Below are 16,302 nucleotides of genomic sequence, written 5' to 3'. Positions count from 1 at the left end.
TTTGAGGCTATTATTTGTACAGAGATGTTATTTTTGCCGGACTTGTCTGTGATTGGAATAGATCTTTGCGTTATTAAGATGCAGACAGTCTTACCTTCACATCATGTGACTGAGAGATCTGGCTTTGGATTGTGTGTGTTTTTGTGTGTTTGGTGCTGGATGCAGGACGTCAGATGGACTCTTGTCGTGTTGCAGCTGCAGCTTCATGAGTGTGACTGGCATAATAGACACACCCACCCGCAGACAGACAGGCAGACAGACAGACAGGCGGGCAGACTGTCCACATGTTGCTGCTGCTGATACTTTCACTTGGGATTCAAAGCACCTTGCCTGTCTCTAGGTCAAAACTGTGGGCTGTGTGTATATGCGTGTGTGTGTGTGTGTGTGTGTGTGTGTGTGTGTGTGTGCGCGTGTGCAGCCATCTGTGTGTGCATTTTCTTTGTCATGATTCTGTTTTAGCCACAACAATCAATCAATGGCGAACTATTAACTTAATCGCCAACTAATTTGATAATCTATTAATCATTTTTGGTATTTTTTCAATTAAAAGATGTAAAAATGATCTGATTCCAGCTTCTTAAATGTAAACATTTCTTGGTTTCTTAACTCGTAAATGGAATACCTGTAGGTTGTGAACAAAACAAAATATTTGAGAACGTCGTCTTGGGCTTTGGGAAACACTGACCAACATTTCTCACCATTTTCTGACACTTTATAGACCAAACAACTGATCTTTTAAATAATAAACAGATTAATGGACAATGAAAATGGTTGTTAGCTGCAGCCCTAGATCCTGTCAAGGAGGATCACTGCATATAGTTTTCCTAATTCAGTCTCATTTTGCTGTTTCCAATTCTGCATTTCTGGTTATTTCATTAGCTTTGTTGTGTATGATGTGTTCTAACATTTCCTCTCTCTCTGTCCCTCCAGGTTACAGACGTTATTCGCTCGTTTTGATGAAGCCTTGAATTCAGGCAACATGGCTCTCAGCCCGAGTCACGGTCAGTGCCTCCTCTCATTTATATTGCCACAGATGTACTGGTCTCTTAGAGCCACCAAGTTTAGCCATGTTGTCGAGATGATTTTACTGTTGTCAGGTATTGGGTGTGTATTTAAAAAGAGTGCGTGTTGGTGAGTGCTTGTGTGTGTTTCTATCCGTATGTGCTCTTGTGGTTGTGTCAGTTTGTTGCCATGAGCTCCTGTAAGAGGACCTAACAGGATTAATTGTTTAATCTGTGTGTATGTGTGTGTCTGTGTGTTATTCTGTGGGGTTTCTGGCTGAGCCAGACCTGAGCTGAAGGCTACTGCTTCTGCTGAGTGCTTTGCTGTCCAGCAGTAGATTGTGTGTGTGGCTGTGGATCTCTGGGAGCCTCAGGCTCACCCAGTGTCGCTCAACCATGGAAAGTTCTAATGGTATTGATGACATCCCTTACAGCAATGTTTCACTTTGTTGTTTTCACCTTTCAGAATCCCTTTACAGATTCACTGACACCATTGAAACTGTTCAGTTTGCCTTCGTGCACATGTATTGGAATTGTGATTTTTAGACTTGACTGATGGAATAATTAAGTGTATGTGTGAAACATGTTAACTGAATAATGATTCACGAAGTGGTCTCTTTTGGTAGTTGGCCAGAGAAGCTGTTAGCTCCTATTGTGTCGGTTCCACCAACAAATTCATTGTTTTATAGAGATGTAACAATCCAATATGTATACTGTTTTCAGTGCTGCAGCAATCCCTACCTTAATGTTACCTTGTATAGAAATAATTGCAGTTGCCAATTTTGAATTTAGGAAAAATAGAGTGTTGGTATTGGATTGATATTTGGTATGAGCAGTTTCTCAGAGTTGAGATTTCAGAATTGACTGACCCAAAGTGCTGTCAGCTTCAAAAAGGCAAGGACTACAGTATGAGATGAATGGATATATTCATGATGAGATGCTAGACATCATGTTTATCGTAATAGAGAACACCAAAAGTTCCTTTGGGGAGGCACATGGCCTTAAGAGATAATATCAACAGAGGGATGTTAGCCTTGATCTTTTCTGGGTCATTCTAATAATATGTCAGCAGCCAACCTGTCTGTCCTTTTCCAAATCTCTTGAATGTGACCACAGAAATAAGGAGGAAGCAAATCTGGCTGTTTTAAGTCATCTGATATTAGGCTAACTTCTCTTGATGTAGCTAAAGATTAGCTAGTTGCCGGAGTTTCACCGACAGTATCTATTTGTCTGTAAAGACTGTGACACTGCCTCACATCTTTTAACCATCATAAAAAATTTGGTTTTCTTTTCATCATAGTTGGATCTAGCACATAGCATATCTGAGTATAACAGGAAAGGGTAAAGTTGACTGAGGTGTTGACGGGCACCACTTTTGCTCAACTATGATTTGAGCTCAGAGAAAAGGGCTTATGAGAGGGCCAGTTGGTATCAAGAGAGGAAAAGTTGAGTATGTGTTCTCTGTAAGTTCAGTAAGGTCTGCTGTTGGTGTCAAGCAGAGCCTGTCATTGGCTGTTAGTACCTTTAGGCTGTCCTGTCATAGTCTCTATCTGTCTAACAACGACAGCAGCGGTTGGTGCCTGGTCGGCTGTTACAGTCTGTTTACTTGGTAAGAGAGACATAGGGAGAGACGCGGCGAAGAGCTCAGGCCGTGTAGTTGGTGGAGTTGCCATGATGCTGTCTCTGGTGGCAGCGCAGGGATGGAGGGAGATCTCCCCAGGGTAAAGTTGGGTTTTTGAGTCCATACTTAGGTTGCTGTTATTATTAAATGACAATGGGATTTCTTTTTATACTCCTGTCATGTGCTTTGCAGGGCATGAAAGCACCGTTTGTTATTATCTAGATGCAGTATTTTTATTTTACCTACTATTTTTAGACTATCACATTTCTTTTATAGTGTTAGGAAAAAGATAATAGGAGGAAAGTTTGAGAAGAAACAGGTGTAGATGGTCAACAAAGCATTGAGTTGCGCCTTTGACACAACCATCCCTCATACCTGAGACACTGACAGCTCTACACTATACCTGCAGCATAGGAGAACTCTCTCTGCCTGCCTAGAAGCAGGTTACAAACCTAACAGCCACATATGAATGGGGCTGCTGACCCACTGGTTTTGTGTCACCCACCGCTTCTTTAGGTAGCTCCTTAAAAAACTCGACTATATTAAAACTCGTGGGAGAAAGTGGCAACAGATGCTCACCAGGGTGATCTTTGGCTTCATGCCTGGTTGTTTGGCCTTGGCTGCCACCTCAAGTGTACTTAAGCTTCAATCGTTTGTAATTCTCAGCCACTGCAGTTTGTCAGTGCGACAATTCGTTGAGTCACACGACTGTAAATTGTTGCTGCTGGTGTTACTGATTGATCTGCAGATTATTTTCTTGATTATGATTTGTTCTATAACGTCAAAATTGGTAAAAGGGGCCCGTCATAGTTATCGAAAGCCCAAAGTTTCCTCTTCATGTTACATGCTTTGACTACCTACAGTGCAAAACAAAAGACATTACATTTTAGAGCTAAAATGATTGGTCGATTAGTTGATCAACAGCAAAGGCATCTGCAGCTAATTTGATGAGTTAATCCTCTCATTTTGCAGATTAATTTCTGTCAATCAACAAATGGTTTCAGATACTAGTTTCCTACGTTTGTGAGTACTCCATAAAGGCACTAAACAGAATTAACTCTCATTTGCAAAGCACATTTGAATCTTTCAGTAAGATAAACAAATAATGTTGGAGTCTGTTATTTCCCCATCTTGTGCCTGCCTTCTGAACTCATGTTTGGCTCTCAACAAGTAACACTGATCAGCCCGAGGCTCGCAGGCAACTCTATTTTTGGCGAGAAAACCTACCAAAAAGGGGAGCAGAAGGTGAGCCTGAGCTGGTGTTTTTATCTGAACACTCACACAAGAGCCTACCAAGATTTCAAGCTGCGAGTACAGGATTCAAACTCTCACCATACACTAAAACACACAAACATAGACACACACATACACACAGATTCACTTTTACTCGCCCTTGCCCCACATCTCTTTTAGACCAGCTCTTGGCGTTTGCTCTGAAGGGTTTGAGGCAGCTGTTGCTGAGAGAATGGGGGGAGGAAGGGAGGCAGAGAGGGAGGGCAAAGGATTGAGGGAGGAAGCTGACAGAGATCTCTCGCAGTAGGCGAGTCACAGCGCTGTGCCTATCACTGCCTCTCCCTGATTCATGATGACAGAGACAGAGAGAGATTGAACAAACAAGAGTGGAAAGGAGATAGAGGAGAAAACAAAGGAGAGAACAGAAGGAGAGGAGCAAATACAGACAAAGGCTACAGGAAGTTTCTATCCATAACGCACTGTAACCATGGCAGTTGGGGATGATGGCGATGGTAAGTGTGTGTGTCTGTGTGTTTAATCTCATCTGGCTGTGGATGCTGGCACTCTGACAAAGGCTTGTCAGCATATGGTTTTAGATTGAAATCAGCTTAAACATGAAGCACTTTCACCCCAAGTGCTCTGGCTCAGATGTAGGCTGCATCTGCATGAGTGCGTGCACGAGAGGGAAAACTGGGGTGTCCTGAAATGTCTCCATGTCGTACTGTGTTTGTGCGTGTGTCTGAATACACAGCACTGGCGCAAGAGCATGTGTGTATCCTAGCAATTCATTATTTTTTGTTTTATTTTTGAAAATAATATGAGAGAGAAATGGGACATATTTGACAGAGGAGCTGGATACAGTTTCAACTTGCAGCCAGAGGCCTGACTTGAACCCAAGATATTAGTTACATGGAGCAGTCTGCACCTCAGCTACCCAAGAAACCAAATGCTTAGAGTGGATATTGTCTTGGGATCCATGAGCAATTTCTCCATTTGATTTTAAAAATTAAAGAAAACCTTGAAATGGAAAGCAAAGCAAATAATACTGTAAGTTTACTGAGCAGTATCCCCTCATTCTCTGCCTCTTTTTCTCCCACTTTATCTCATTCTGTCACAGTAATATGAGGTCAAGTGTGTGCTGTTCTGTCTGTTTGTAACTCTCACTGTCGTGGGCCAAAAATCTGTCAAGTGCGATTTAACATTTTCATTGGTTGTACCGGTGCGCTTGATGTTTAACAGGTGTGTCTCTGTATGTGTACTCTGCCTCTGATTGGCTCTGACCTTGATATTCTTTTAGCTGAATGTGGGTGGGGGGAATTAAAGGTGTGTGTATGTGTGAAATAGGGCCCTGTACTCCTCGCCGAGCCATATCACAACCTTATAACATAACAGTAATTCAAAATGGAAGAGTAAGTCTGGAGGGAGCCCAGCGCTGTCTAGGATTTCTTTTGAGAAACAAGCCAGTGCACAGATGATTTATGATTGTTAATTATGAACACATAATCCTCATTAAGATAATGCCCATTATAGCGCACTCTGCTTGTCTTGACTCCAGCTTTGTGGGTTTCCTCCCACATTAGACCAAAATATCCATCCGAGGATGACAGCAGGAAAAAGGCGTTTGTTTAGATGCATGTTAAATTTAGATTAAACATTATTAACACGGCTGAGAGAATTCTGTTTCTCTCCTCTCTTTTCACATCGTGCCCCTTAATGTCATCTAATATGGCAGTGCAGTCATATACAGACCAAATTATCTAACTTTGGTGCTTGCTTTACTTTCTGTCATGCAGAACATTAAGCCCGTCACTTATGGAATTACAAGACACCGCTATATGTCACACATCAAAAATACAAGAACACATTTTGAGGTAACATATAGGGAAAAAAGGGAAAAATCATAACATTATGTATCCTAAAAATACTAAACGTTAAATAGCTTAAAGAGCTTTTTTCTAATCTGCTAAAGTACTTGACAATCTTAAATGTTTCATATGTATATACCAACTCAGTCTCTGAGCATTGTCAGTTTCTTATCTTACTAAACTATGTTTTTCTTGGTTCCTGATTAAAAATAGGGCAATAGCAAAGCAAGACGATGAGATGCCATATTGAACAAATTATTTATTTCGGACTGACATACCAACTATTTTCAACATTGAAATACCAGACGTTATCTGGGCACTGAAACTCTCAGACGAGACCAAATAACTGACTGATGACGCAGTCTGAGAAAATAGAACTGAACCAAAATAAAACTAACGCTGATCAGTTACCTTATTCAAATTGACAACTAATTGATCATTATTTGTGTACATCCGAGTGTGTGTGTGTCTAGAGGAATGAAGCTCGTTACCTGTGTTTGTGTGTAAGGAAGTAAAGCATGTCAGTGCTGCTGGCGCCATACGTAATGTTATTTGCTCCTGAAAATGTGCTTGTGTGAATACAAACACACACACACACACATCGAGCCCAGAGATATTTGGTGCCTTGCAAACTGACCATCAGTAGCAGCTTTCACTGCTTGCATAGTACCTCAGTGTTGACAGGGACTGACACACAAACACGCTCGCTCACTCGCTCTCTCTCGCAGACATGCTCATTCTGCTTCAGTGCATCTCCAGCTCTGCAAAGGAAACCATGACCCCGTTTCCAGGCTAGGCTGGTTGCCATGGCAAAGCTTTCCTCTGAATATTATGGTTTATCCCTCTTCCCGACTTGGAATTGGGACCCAAATTATACCTGTGTGTGTTTGTGCATGTGTGTGTGTGTATGTGTGTGTGCGTGTGTGTGTGTGTGTGTGTGTGTTTTCATTTAAGAAGCTCATTTTCTCTGAGCTCGGCTGGAAATGGAGCAGTCTGTCTCCTCTAAGAGAATCCAGGCCTAAACCTCAAGTGTGTCTCTCACTGTCTCTCCCCTCCCCTTTTTCTCTGTCATCTCTCTGTCCCAGAAACAACTGGTTGGCTGAAAGTGAAACATTTGATCGCCATATCAATGCCTACAAATTAACTATAGGGGCAGTTTTGATTTTAAGAAAGGGTTAGTGTCCTATTACTACACAATCACATTAGTGAGTCTCTGTGGTGTTAGCTCTTATCTTATATTTACTTTTAATACGGGTGGGCGATATGGCTCTGGAGTATTACCACAATATTTCTGTGTATTTTTGCACACATTTTTGCCAAATACTGTCAAATATTTTATCATTAATTTCAAGAATATACAATTGCAACAAAATAAGCGTTATTGGTTTTACATGTCAGCATTAACTGAAAAGTTTGCCTTTAAACAGTCAGTCAAAACTAAAAAGAAATTATTTCTCATTTCCATATATGAAGTTATTTGTCAAGCCTCACATATGCTTACATTACAACAGGCTAGGGCTGGACGATGTGAGGAAAATCAAATATCACAATATTTTTGACCAAATACCTCAATATCCATATTGCAGCAATATTGCAATTTTGACTATTGGTGTGTTCACAAAATATTTACCCAAGATTTTTGATAAAGCAATCATCAGTAATGTGGACATAATGACTAAGTGGGTAAAAACAGGTAATAGAGCAGCTAGAGCAGTCTGGTAAGTTCAGAAAATTACATAAGTTAACTGTAACGCAGCGTTTAAAACCAGGAAAAGACAACACTTACGATATTACGAAATCCAAAATCTAAGATGATTTCCAGTTTCATATCACGATATCGATAAAATGTCAATAAGTTGCAACGCCCTACTGCAGGTTTATGACAACTTGGGATGTTCCTGGCGACTAAACGAAAACTTTAATTAAGACTAGTCGACTAGTCTAAAAAAGGAAAACACTCAGAAAACAGTCAAAATTCAGCACAATTTATTAAGTATTTGAAACATTGTCCCAAAAAACATTGTGTGCATTAAGAGCCCTTTGAAGCCTTAAATCACAATCTTCAACAACCATGTCGATTTTTAAATGCCGCTGAAGTATGAGACACTTTGCGCTGGTGGTATGAATGTGAACATGATGGCAACTCAGTCAAAAGTTAACCACTAAAATAACATCTAAAAATAAACTGCCTCTGAAATGTGGGGCACATTGAACCTTGCAGATTATCTGACAGAAGTGATAGCAGTTCACTTTAAAGTTAATTAAACAACATCTAAATTCTGGTTAAATTTCAGCTGAAATGAGAGGCATTTTGCACCATGCAGTATGAACGTAATCTCTGCACATTATCTGACAACAACTCACTTAAACTTAACAAATAATATAACATCTCAAAAAAGATAAATTGCTGCTGAATTCATTTTCTAGATCGAAGTACTGCCAAACAGCGCTGGTTTTGTGAGAGGACATCTCTCCAATTTCCCACCGTACTGTTTTAAAACTCCAGTGTACTCCAGCATTACTGCGGGGATGGGGACTGCTATCTTGACGGCTCTATAGCCCCAACTAGTGGCGGGCGGCTGCATGACAGTTAAGCGGCCTTGTACATGAATAAAACACTAATAGGTTCAACCGACAAATATTTCTGGTGCCGACTAGCGAGGGGGCAAACGTTTAATCGTTTAGACGATTAATTGCGTGCATCTCTAATGACAACATGACCTGGCAACATAATCTACAGTAACCATACTCTCCTGCCTGTGTGCACACGTCGCAGAGATGAGGGAGAGATGCAATGCTGTTGTTCAAGTTGCTAAAAGGGTCTGAAAAGTCCGGGGCTGTCCCTAAAACATGGTTCCTCACAGCAGACCTGTGTGCCCAGGCCTAACGATGCCACTGACTGACACTGAGTGTGACGGTATGACATGATTATGTCAGCAAGTCAGAATATTGCCATTATCATGATAGGAATTATATAGTAATACTACCTTTTTTTTTCTTGTCTTTGTCTATAAATTTCAGTTAGACACATCAGGTTTCAGCAGGAACAGCTGTTGGTTTCATAGTCTAGCTTTCTGTTGACACACATACCTCCTCTAGTTTACTTTGGAGCCGCTGCAGTCATGAGCTCTTTAACAGTTTTTATCCCAGTTCTTGCAGTGCTACTCATGTTCTTCTTTTCACTCCTAGTCATCCTCATCTCTCTGTGTGTCATCTTCTGCATGGGACTCTGCACCCTGTCACATGATTCTGAGTGGGAATATGTGACATTGCCTGTTCCCCTGCAGATTACAGCAGATCAGCACAAACACACACTCTCTGCGTAGTAAATCTAATTCCTCAGAAGATGTCTGGATATGCTCTTAGACGCATGTTGAGATTTTTAGCTGTAATGTGTGTGATGATGTCGGCTGCAGCGCTCCAGCTGATAAGATGTCTCAAAGCTTTGAAACAGCAAAACTGACTGGACATTTCCTCACTTTCTGTTACTGAGATTAAGCAAGGTTTGCATAGAATAATAAAAAGGCTTAAACTAATAGAAGTGCTGCGTGGGCTGCTGGCTCAAGTGTAAAATTTTGTTTGGCATGCCACCTGGTGTAACTTTCAGATATGCTTAACCAGGACACAGAGGCTGCTTCTAAAGTATTAATATTGTTATTACTAAGCGAGGCAAAGCATTGATTTGTATGTACACCGTATTCAAGTTCAGCTGTTGTTGATATACAGTAGTCATGTCCAAAGTCCGGCCCAGGGGCCAACTGTGGCCAGCAGACTTTTTGAGCAGCCCTCAGGTTGTCTTTCAAAGTATACTATATGATAAACACAATATTGATTAATCAGATAAGATAACGTTGTTGGCTCAGACAGATCCACCCCTCGCTTCCCCACAGGCCACCCACTCGTCCAAATGTGGTCACTTCTGCCTCCAAAAGAAAAAAAAAAGGTGATGGGCGAAATGGTGAACTCAAGGCTTCAAAATGGAGGTCCACAAACCAATGGGTGACGCCACGATAGCTATGTCCATCGTTTTAGACATGCACCAAGTAGGAACCATGCAGGAGGAGCTAATGTATTTTCATAGACAGAGGGTAAACAAGTAAACGAGCAATTACCTAACACCAGATATTTCCTGCTAGGTAGTAGACATGGCCACAGCAAAGACGCACAAGGTCAAGAGTGAGGGTGGCTGCTTTCAGGAGCAGCAGAAAATTGAATACTTTTTCACTTAAAAAAGAAAAAGTTGTGTTTCTGTCATTTGTATGTGATTTTTTTTTAAAACCCATTTGATGCAAGAAGCAGCTGGCCCCAATCTTATCTGGCATTCCTTCAAAGAAGTTTGGACACTCCTGGTATACAGTATGCCTGATGTTTTTTTGAAGAGGTGATGCTTTGTTGCCTTTACTTTAATTTGAGTGAAGTCAATCAGTTCTCAAAATCCTCCAGAGGGTCATAAACATTCATCCTTAAACACAAACTCAATCTCATGATTGAATTGTAACTGAGCTGGTGACTTTTGAAATTTGTGTAATTCTCTGGTCGCACAAACACACTCCCTGTGTGATGTCCCTCTGTGTTGTGTAGGTTTATTGGCATGTTTGAGCCACAGGAATAATTTGGCTAGAACATAGCCGGTGCTGCCACCATGTGGTTACAACTGAGTATGTTTGTTTGTGCTCACAGATCTGATCTGACCTTTACTGTGATTAGATCTGTTTATTTCAGTTCCTCCTTCCTTTCTCGACTTTTCTATTTAGATCGGGGACAGAGAAACAGACCAGCGGTGCATGGGTTTTAACTTCACTTCCCCCATCTCTCCCTGCATGTAGATTATTTTTGTTTTGGCTGGGAAGAACTCTGGGATTATTCCCACTCAGATTAGGGATCGACGCTGACGTTGGTGCATGTTTCTGTAGCTGTGCTTTAGTAATCAAACGTGTCTTTAGTTTGATTTTTGGACAACAATTAGATCTATATATTTAAATCAGTCATCTTCGCTCCTTGTTTTGCTCCTCTTTTTGACTCTTGTTCTGAAATGGAGAGAGGAGGGGAGTCTCAGCCGGGAGTTTCCATGGCAACGCTGCCTGGTACATGGTGGAGCTGATATCTCTCACTGTGCTTGTGTGTGGCTGTGTCTGTTTCTGTATGTGTGTATAGACTTGTTGTTTGCATGTTGTGCCATATTAAGGCGTATCCTTGGAGACAACTGATGCTGCTGGCGGAGCCTTTCGTCCACTGTCGAGCCGTAATCCATCTTACTTTAATAAACCAACATGAAGTCAGTGTATAAACAGTAAATCCAACTGTTGATTGAACTAAATTGGATGTGTGTGTGTGTGCGTGAGTGAGTGCGCTTACTGAGTGGGCTTACTGAGCATCTTTTTTTCCCTGTTTGCTGCTCTATTCATTTGAAATGCTGGTCTGCACAGGTCGCCATGGCAACAGCATGTGTGCAGTCTGCTCTCTACAAGGGTTTCTCTCTCTCTCCGTCTCTGGTGTCTTCGCTCTGCCCTTCACCCAGAGACATTTACTCTCATGGGGTCTGACTAGACAAAAGCAGGAGATGCAAATCCTGCTAACAGTAATGCTAATCGATGCTAAGACCCTTGATGCGTGACCGAGTATTGCTAATGGACCCGTGGGTTTTGTTAGTAAGCAATTAAATTCACTGACACTGTAAATTCATTCAGTTTTATTAGCCGCTCAATTTTAACTGTCAACATTACTGTATTTTTTTGCACGCATCTTACTTTTGTGTTGTCAAAGCAGACACTACATATCGATTCTGAATATTTGAAACTGTTTTAATACTCATTTTCCGCAGTAGCATTACACCAATACCAGCTTCGCTTTCTTGTTCTCGTCCCCTGTGGTACTGAAAATGCTATATTGATGTTTTTCAAGTTATTGTGTTGAAGATAGAAATTCAACTATCGTGTCAACGCTATTTTACATATGCAAGGATCTGTTTCATAACAGTGTTTATTATGCAGAAGAGGAAGTTGTAGTCCTCTTGACCCTTGAACTTTGACCCTGACGCTAACCAGAAACAGTTATTTTAGAACCCAAGTTTTTGCTATTACATGCCAATTGAAAAGTATAGCTCATGATCTAATTGGAGGACCAAACACACATCATTATAATTTTAGATCATTTAAAGGGAAACAGGCATTTTTCAGTGTGTGTGCTACTGTGCTTGCATATAGTGTGTATGTGTTTATACATACAGTGTGGAATAGTTCATACATGGTCTTACACATTTCTAGATTTTTAATCAAACAATGATTATAAGGTTGAAACTTGCATTAAGTTGTGAGAATATTTGGGGTTGTTTACATCCGTGTCATCAGTATTGGTTGAACAGTTTAGTAAGTATTGAGTACTGGCAATTTTTTATCCATGGCACACACATTTTAGGACAATTCAGCTGGACTAGTCAGTCACCTGACTTCATTCCAACAGAGCATGCATTTAAACTTGCTGTGGGTCAGACTGACTGCAAATGGCTGGACTGAAGATGGCTGCGGTGCAGGCCTGACAGGTCCGCTGATGTCTATAGGTTGATGACCTGACTGTAAAGGATTTACTATTTACTGTGGTTAGTTAATTACTATTAAAGGGGCTACAGTTTCTCCACTCCTCATATGATGTGGATGCAGATACCATCATATTAAAGCTAAAAGCTAAAATTAGCACTTGAACCTCATAGTCTTTGTTTCATTTGTTTCAGTCACAACAACCAAAATCATGTTGCTTTCCACATACTCCCCAGACTGCACTGTGTTTGTCTGTGTGAGAGCAGCAGGGTCAAGGCCTCAGATGGAGGGGTGTGGTCTCCCCCACCCCCCACCCCCTTCACCCTCCCCAGGCGACCTCCTCAGATCATTGCTTCATCATCCTTTGTTCCTTTGTGTACGTGAAGAGGGAGAGAGTGAATGAATAAATGTTTGTTGTCCCCCAGGTAAATGTAGCAGCATAAAAAGTGTGTTAAGAGGCTGTTGATAATAGTGTGTGTGTTAGAGGGAGAGAGGGTGTAAGAGTCTTGAGTGTGTGTGTGTGTTGTCAGTGGTAATGAGTTTAGGTTAGCTGGTCTGGCAGGGACACCGAGAAGCCCTGTTAATATTCCTGGGGTGTCTGTGTGTGTGTGCGTGTCTCTCTCCCTTTCTCTGCCATCGCACACACACATTCATGGTTCTGCCTCCGCACTGGCTGCAACACTATGATGTCACCTGACGTCTGATTGGCTGTGAGGCTGCTGAGGGAAGGAGGAGAGAGAGGGAGAGAGAGGGGAGGGAGGGAGGGATAGAAAATAGAGAAAGAGTGAAAGAAAATGCCGGCACTTGTATGGGTGGAGGGGTTTTCGGACAGCGGTGTGAGTTGTGTGTGTGTCTGTGCAGCTTTAGCCCCACTATGAATTGTGTGTGACGGTGTGTGTATGTGTCTTGGGGTACGGTTTGGAGAAGAGGGGGGACCCCAATACCACGCCCTCCCAGAAGCATGAGGCGACTTATCTGCCAGCGGATCTGTGACTGTGAGTGCAGCGATGGACCTGGGTGTGTTTGTCGATGCCTGTGTGTGATAAATGTTGTTTCACGGCAAAGGATGCATATGTCTGCGTCTTTACATGTCTGTTTAACATTTACACAATGGGCTCTGCAACCACTGTGAACATGTGGCTCGTATGTACACACACACACACCTGTCAATTGATTTTGCATGTACACTGTCTGTGTGTGTAAGTTTGACGTATGATTCAAGGTGTAGGGTGGTGGCTTTGGCGCATTTCATAATCGACTGGTTGTCAGAGCGACCGGAGCGCAACTGCATTCCTATGCCAACAGTTTCATCTCCACAGTAGCGTTATGTGTGTTGTCACATATTGTCTCTCTCGGGTGTTTAGCTGGTAGATGCTCGTTCAAAATACTGCACTGTTGTTGTCTCAAGTTTCAGTGCTAGCTGTCAGGCTAGCTTGATTTCTGCTAGCATGCAGATTGAGGGGTTTGGGCTGCAGAGATTTCTGCCAGTCACTGGTTGCATGGGTGGACAGCTTGATCATTGGCTGTGTTTTTGGGCTCTCTGAAGTGATCCTATATATGCGTGTGGGTTTGGCTTTTTCTTCTAACCTTTAATGTGTTCGTAATTAGTATTGATTTAATGATTCCTGACCAAGCTCTCTGTGGACAACATCCTCCTCTGTTCTTTGCTCCTTATCTTTACTTTTCTTCCTAGCGTTCAGTGTCTTCAAATAGCTTTCAGCTTTTTATGTTTTACATAAAAGGGGAAATAAAATCCAAGGTGCTGTGAAATGCTTCAGAGGGACCTGAGGGTTTGAATAATTAATATGTTTTTATTTAATATTTGAGAAACCAGATTTCAAACAGGTGATTTAAGAGTAGATGTTGATGTTTCTCTGAAATGATGAATCTTCAGTTGTGATTCTGCATTTGCTTAAAATTTATATTGTCTTTTATGTAGGTTGTGAATAAACAAAATAATTGTACCACTGGTTTTTAGGTCTGTGGTTGATGATAATGATTTGCAATATTGTGTAAGATCAGTTCCTCTCTGTGCTCTGGCCCTTTCTCATTAACATTTTCTGAGACTTTAAAGAGTTTGAACCATACTCTCCTTTGCCAACAGTGTGGATGTTAACACTCTTTTCTGTCCTCTCCTTCCAGATCGTAGTTTTGAAGATGACGACAGTGTGGATGGGAATCGTCCTTCCTCAACCCAGGCTGCCTTCAAGGTCCCAAAAGTTCCCAAGAAGCCTGCGGATTCTTCCGCTGCACGCAGGCCCAGCGCTACTGGTGGCAAGCTTGGTATGTAACTTAATGTTTATTTACACACACAGTGATTGCAGACACACAGCTGAGTTCATGTGAAAACTAACAGTAACACTATGATTTGCAAACCTAACCTTTATCCATGTGAAAGTCACAGTCAGTTCTCCAGTGTGCATGACATGTCTATAAGGTACGATTTCACTATCTAGAGATTTTTGAATTCAACAATACATGACATCCCACTGCCTGTCAAAGAGTGCAGGACCATAAAGCATCATTAAAGGGGACCTATTAAGCTTTCCCTTATTTTCCCTATTTTATATAAACGTGGTCTAACTTTCAAATAATGATATAAACCTTTGTAGAAATAATCTCTGGGAGCAAAAACCCTAGGCTTCACACTGTTTTGATTAATCTGTATCCAGAGATTTTTTCTGCTTTGGCTACAAGATGACATCCACTTGTGGCAAATTTCTTAAACGGTCATCTGCTCCAGCCATGCTACTGCAAGTGTAAACATTACTACATAGAGCTACATGCTAACATCAGGGAAACATGTTGTCTTGGTTGCTGGTGTTGTTACTTTTGTTGTTACACCTGCTGGATCATGTCTGGTTTTGTTTAGAAGCTTTTATCTGTGTTCTTTAATGGGAGAAGACCTGCAAGCACTGACCAATCAGAGTAAACTGGGCGTAAAGTCAGGTGCTAAACTGAGCATTTCAGACAGAGGGTGACTTCAGGTGTTATAGTGCAGTATGAGAAAAATAAAGGTTTTTTAGACAATTAAAGCATGTGAACATGTTCTAGTAGAAATCCAAACTTTCTAGTATCCTTTTTTGTGAGGAAATGACAGGAAAGGTTTTCTTTTGTACAGACAAGAGCGTAAATGATTGGAAGCAAACTTTCAGGCTCGAATTGCATAATTCCAAACACAAAGCTGGACCACAACCACGGGATTTAATATTTTGTTAGTGTTTTTTCTATAACAACGTGAACAAGATTTGAGCTGGCCCCTAGTTTGATGTCACTATGAGGTTGTGACCGACAGAATTGTCAATTCAGGCAGGCACATTCGACAGTTAGTTTTGTTACAAAAATATTGGGAAAGGACATTTGTTCTTACTGTGCAGTTTGAAATTGTGTGATATTTAAGTGTGAACTGACCCCCAACCCAGGTGTCCGGTCCCTGCTGGTTCATCTTTTTGCCTGAATGCATTTGCACATTTTACACATTTTTCCATGATGTGGGTGCAGCCTCCTGTAAAAATGATACTCCTGTATCTCTGATAGTAATTTTGAATTTGTTTTTAAATGATTTCTTGAACTATCAATGCCCATCAAGGGACTGGTGTTGGAAATAGGCTTCAGCTATATATACATCAGTCAGCCAAAACATCAAAACCAGTGCTGGGTGAAGTGTGTAACATTGATTATCTTGTTACAGTGCAATGTTCTGCTGGGAGACCTTTGATCATGGCATTCATGTGGATGCTACTTGGAGCGCTCCACCAATCCAAACACCGCTGTGGGCTAAGTAAGTCCCCCTCACAGCAATGGTACTCCCTGATGGTAGTGGCCCCTCCAGCAGAAAAATGCACCATGCCACACCACAAATACTGCTCAAGAATGACCCAAGGAACGTGACAAAGAGCTCAAGAGGTCAACCTGGCCTCCAAATTCCCCAGATACAAATCTGATCGAGCATCCATGGGACGTGCTGGTACCTTAGAGGTACCCCTAATCCACGGTGGGGCCTCCCTGGATCAGACATGTCAAGGCATGGACACATGACCTCTGGAATA

General features: G+C 41.6%; 1 protein-coding gene across 19 annotated transcripts in view; it reads left to right on the top strand.

Moving 5' to 3' along the window:
* clasp2 (cytoplasmic linker associated protein 2) overlaps positions 1-16,302 on the top strand; it is a 77,835-nt gene that overhangs the window by 21,944 nt on the left and 39,589 nt on the right. For 17 of the 19 annotated variants that reach the window (XM_050033825.1, XM_050033815.1, XM_050033814.1 and 14 more), the window contains 2 exons: positions 931-1,001; positions 14,396-14,536. In XM_050033825.1, coding sequence (XP_049889782.1) covers positions 931-1,001; positions 14,396-14,536 — 212 coding nt within the window. Of the gene's footprint in view, positions 1-930; positions 1,002-4,225; positions 4,368-13,090; positions 13,249-14,395; positions 14,537-16,302 lie in introns of those variants that run through there. The other 2 variants (XM_050033823.1, XM_050033822.1) reach the window with 2 other exon arrangements.

The sequence above is a fragment of the Epinephelus moara genome, chromosome 22 (assembly GCF_006386435.1).
Source record: "Epinephelus moara isolate mb chromosome 22, YSFRI_EMoa_1.0, whole genome shotgun sequence".
In the NCBI taxonomy this organism is placed as follows: Eukaryota; Metazoa; Chordata; class Actinopteri; order Perciformes; family Serranidae; genus Epinephelus; species Epinephelus moara.
This window is presented reverse-complemented; position numbering and strand designations above follow the sequence as displayed.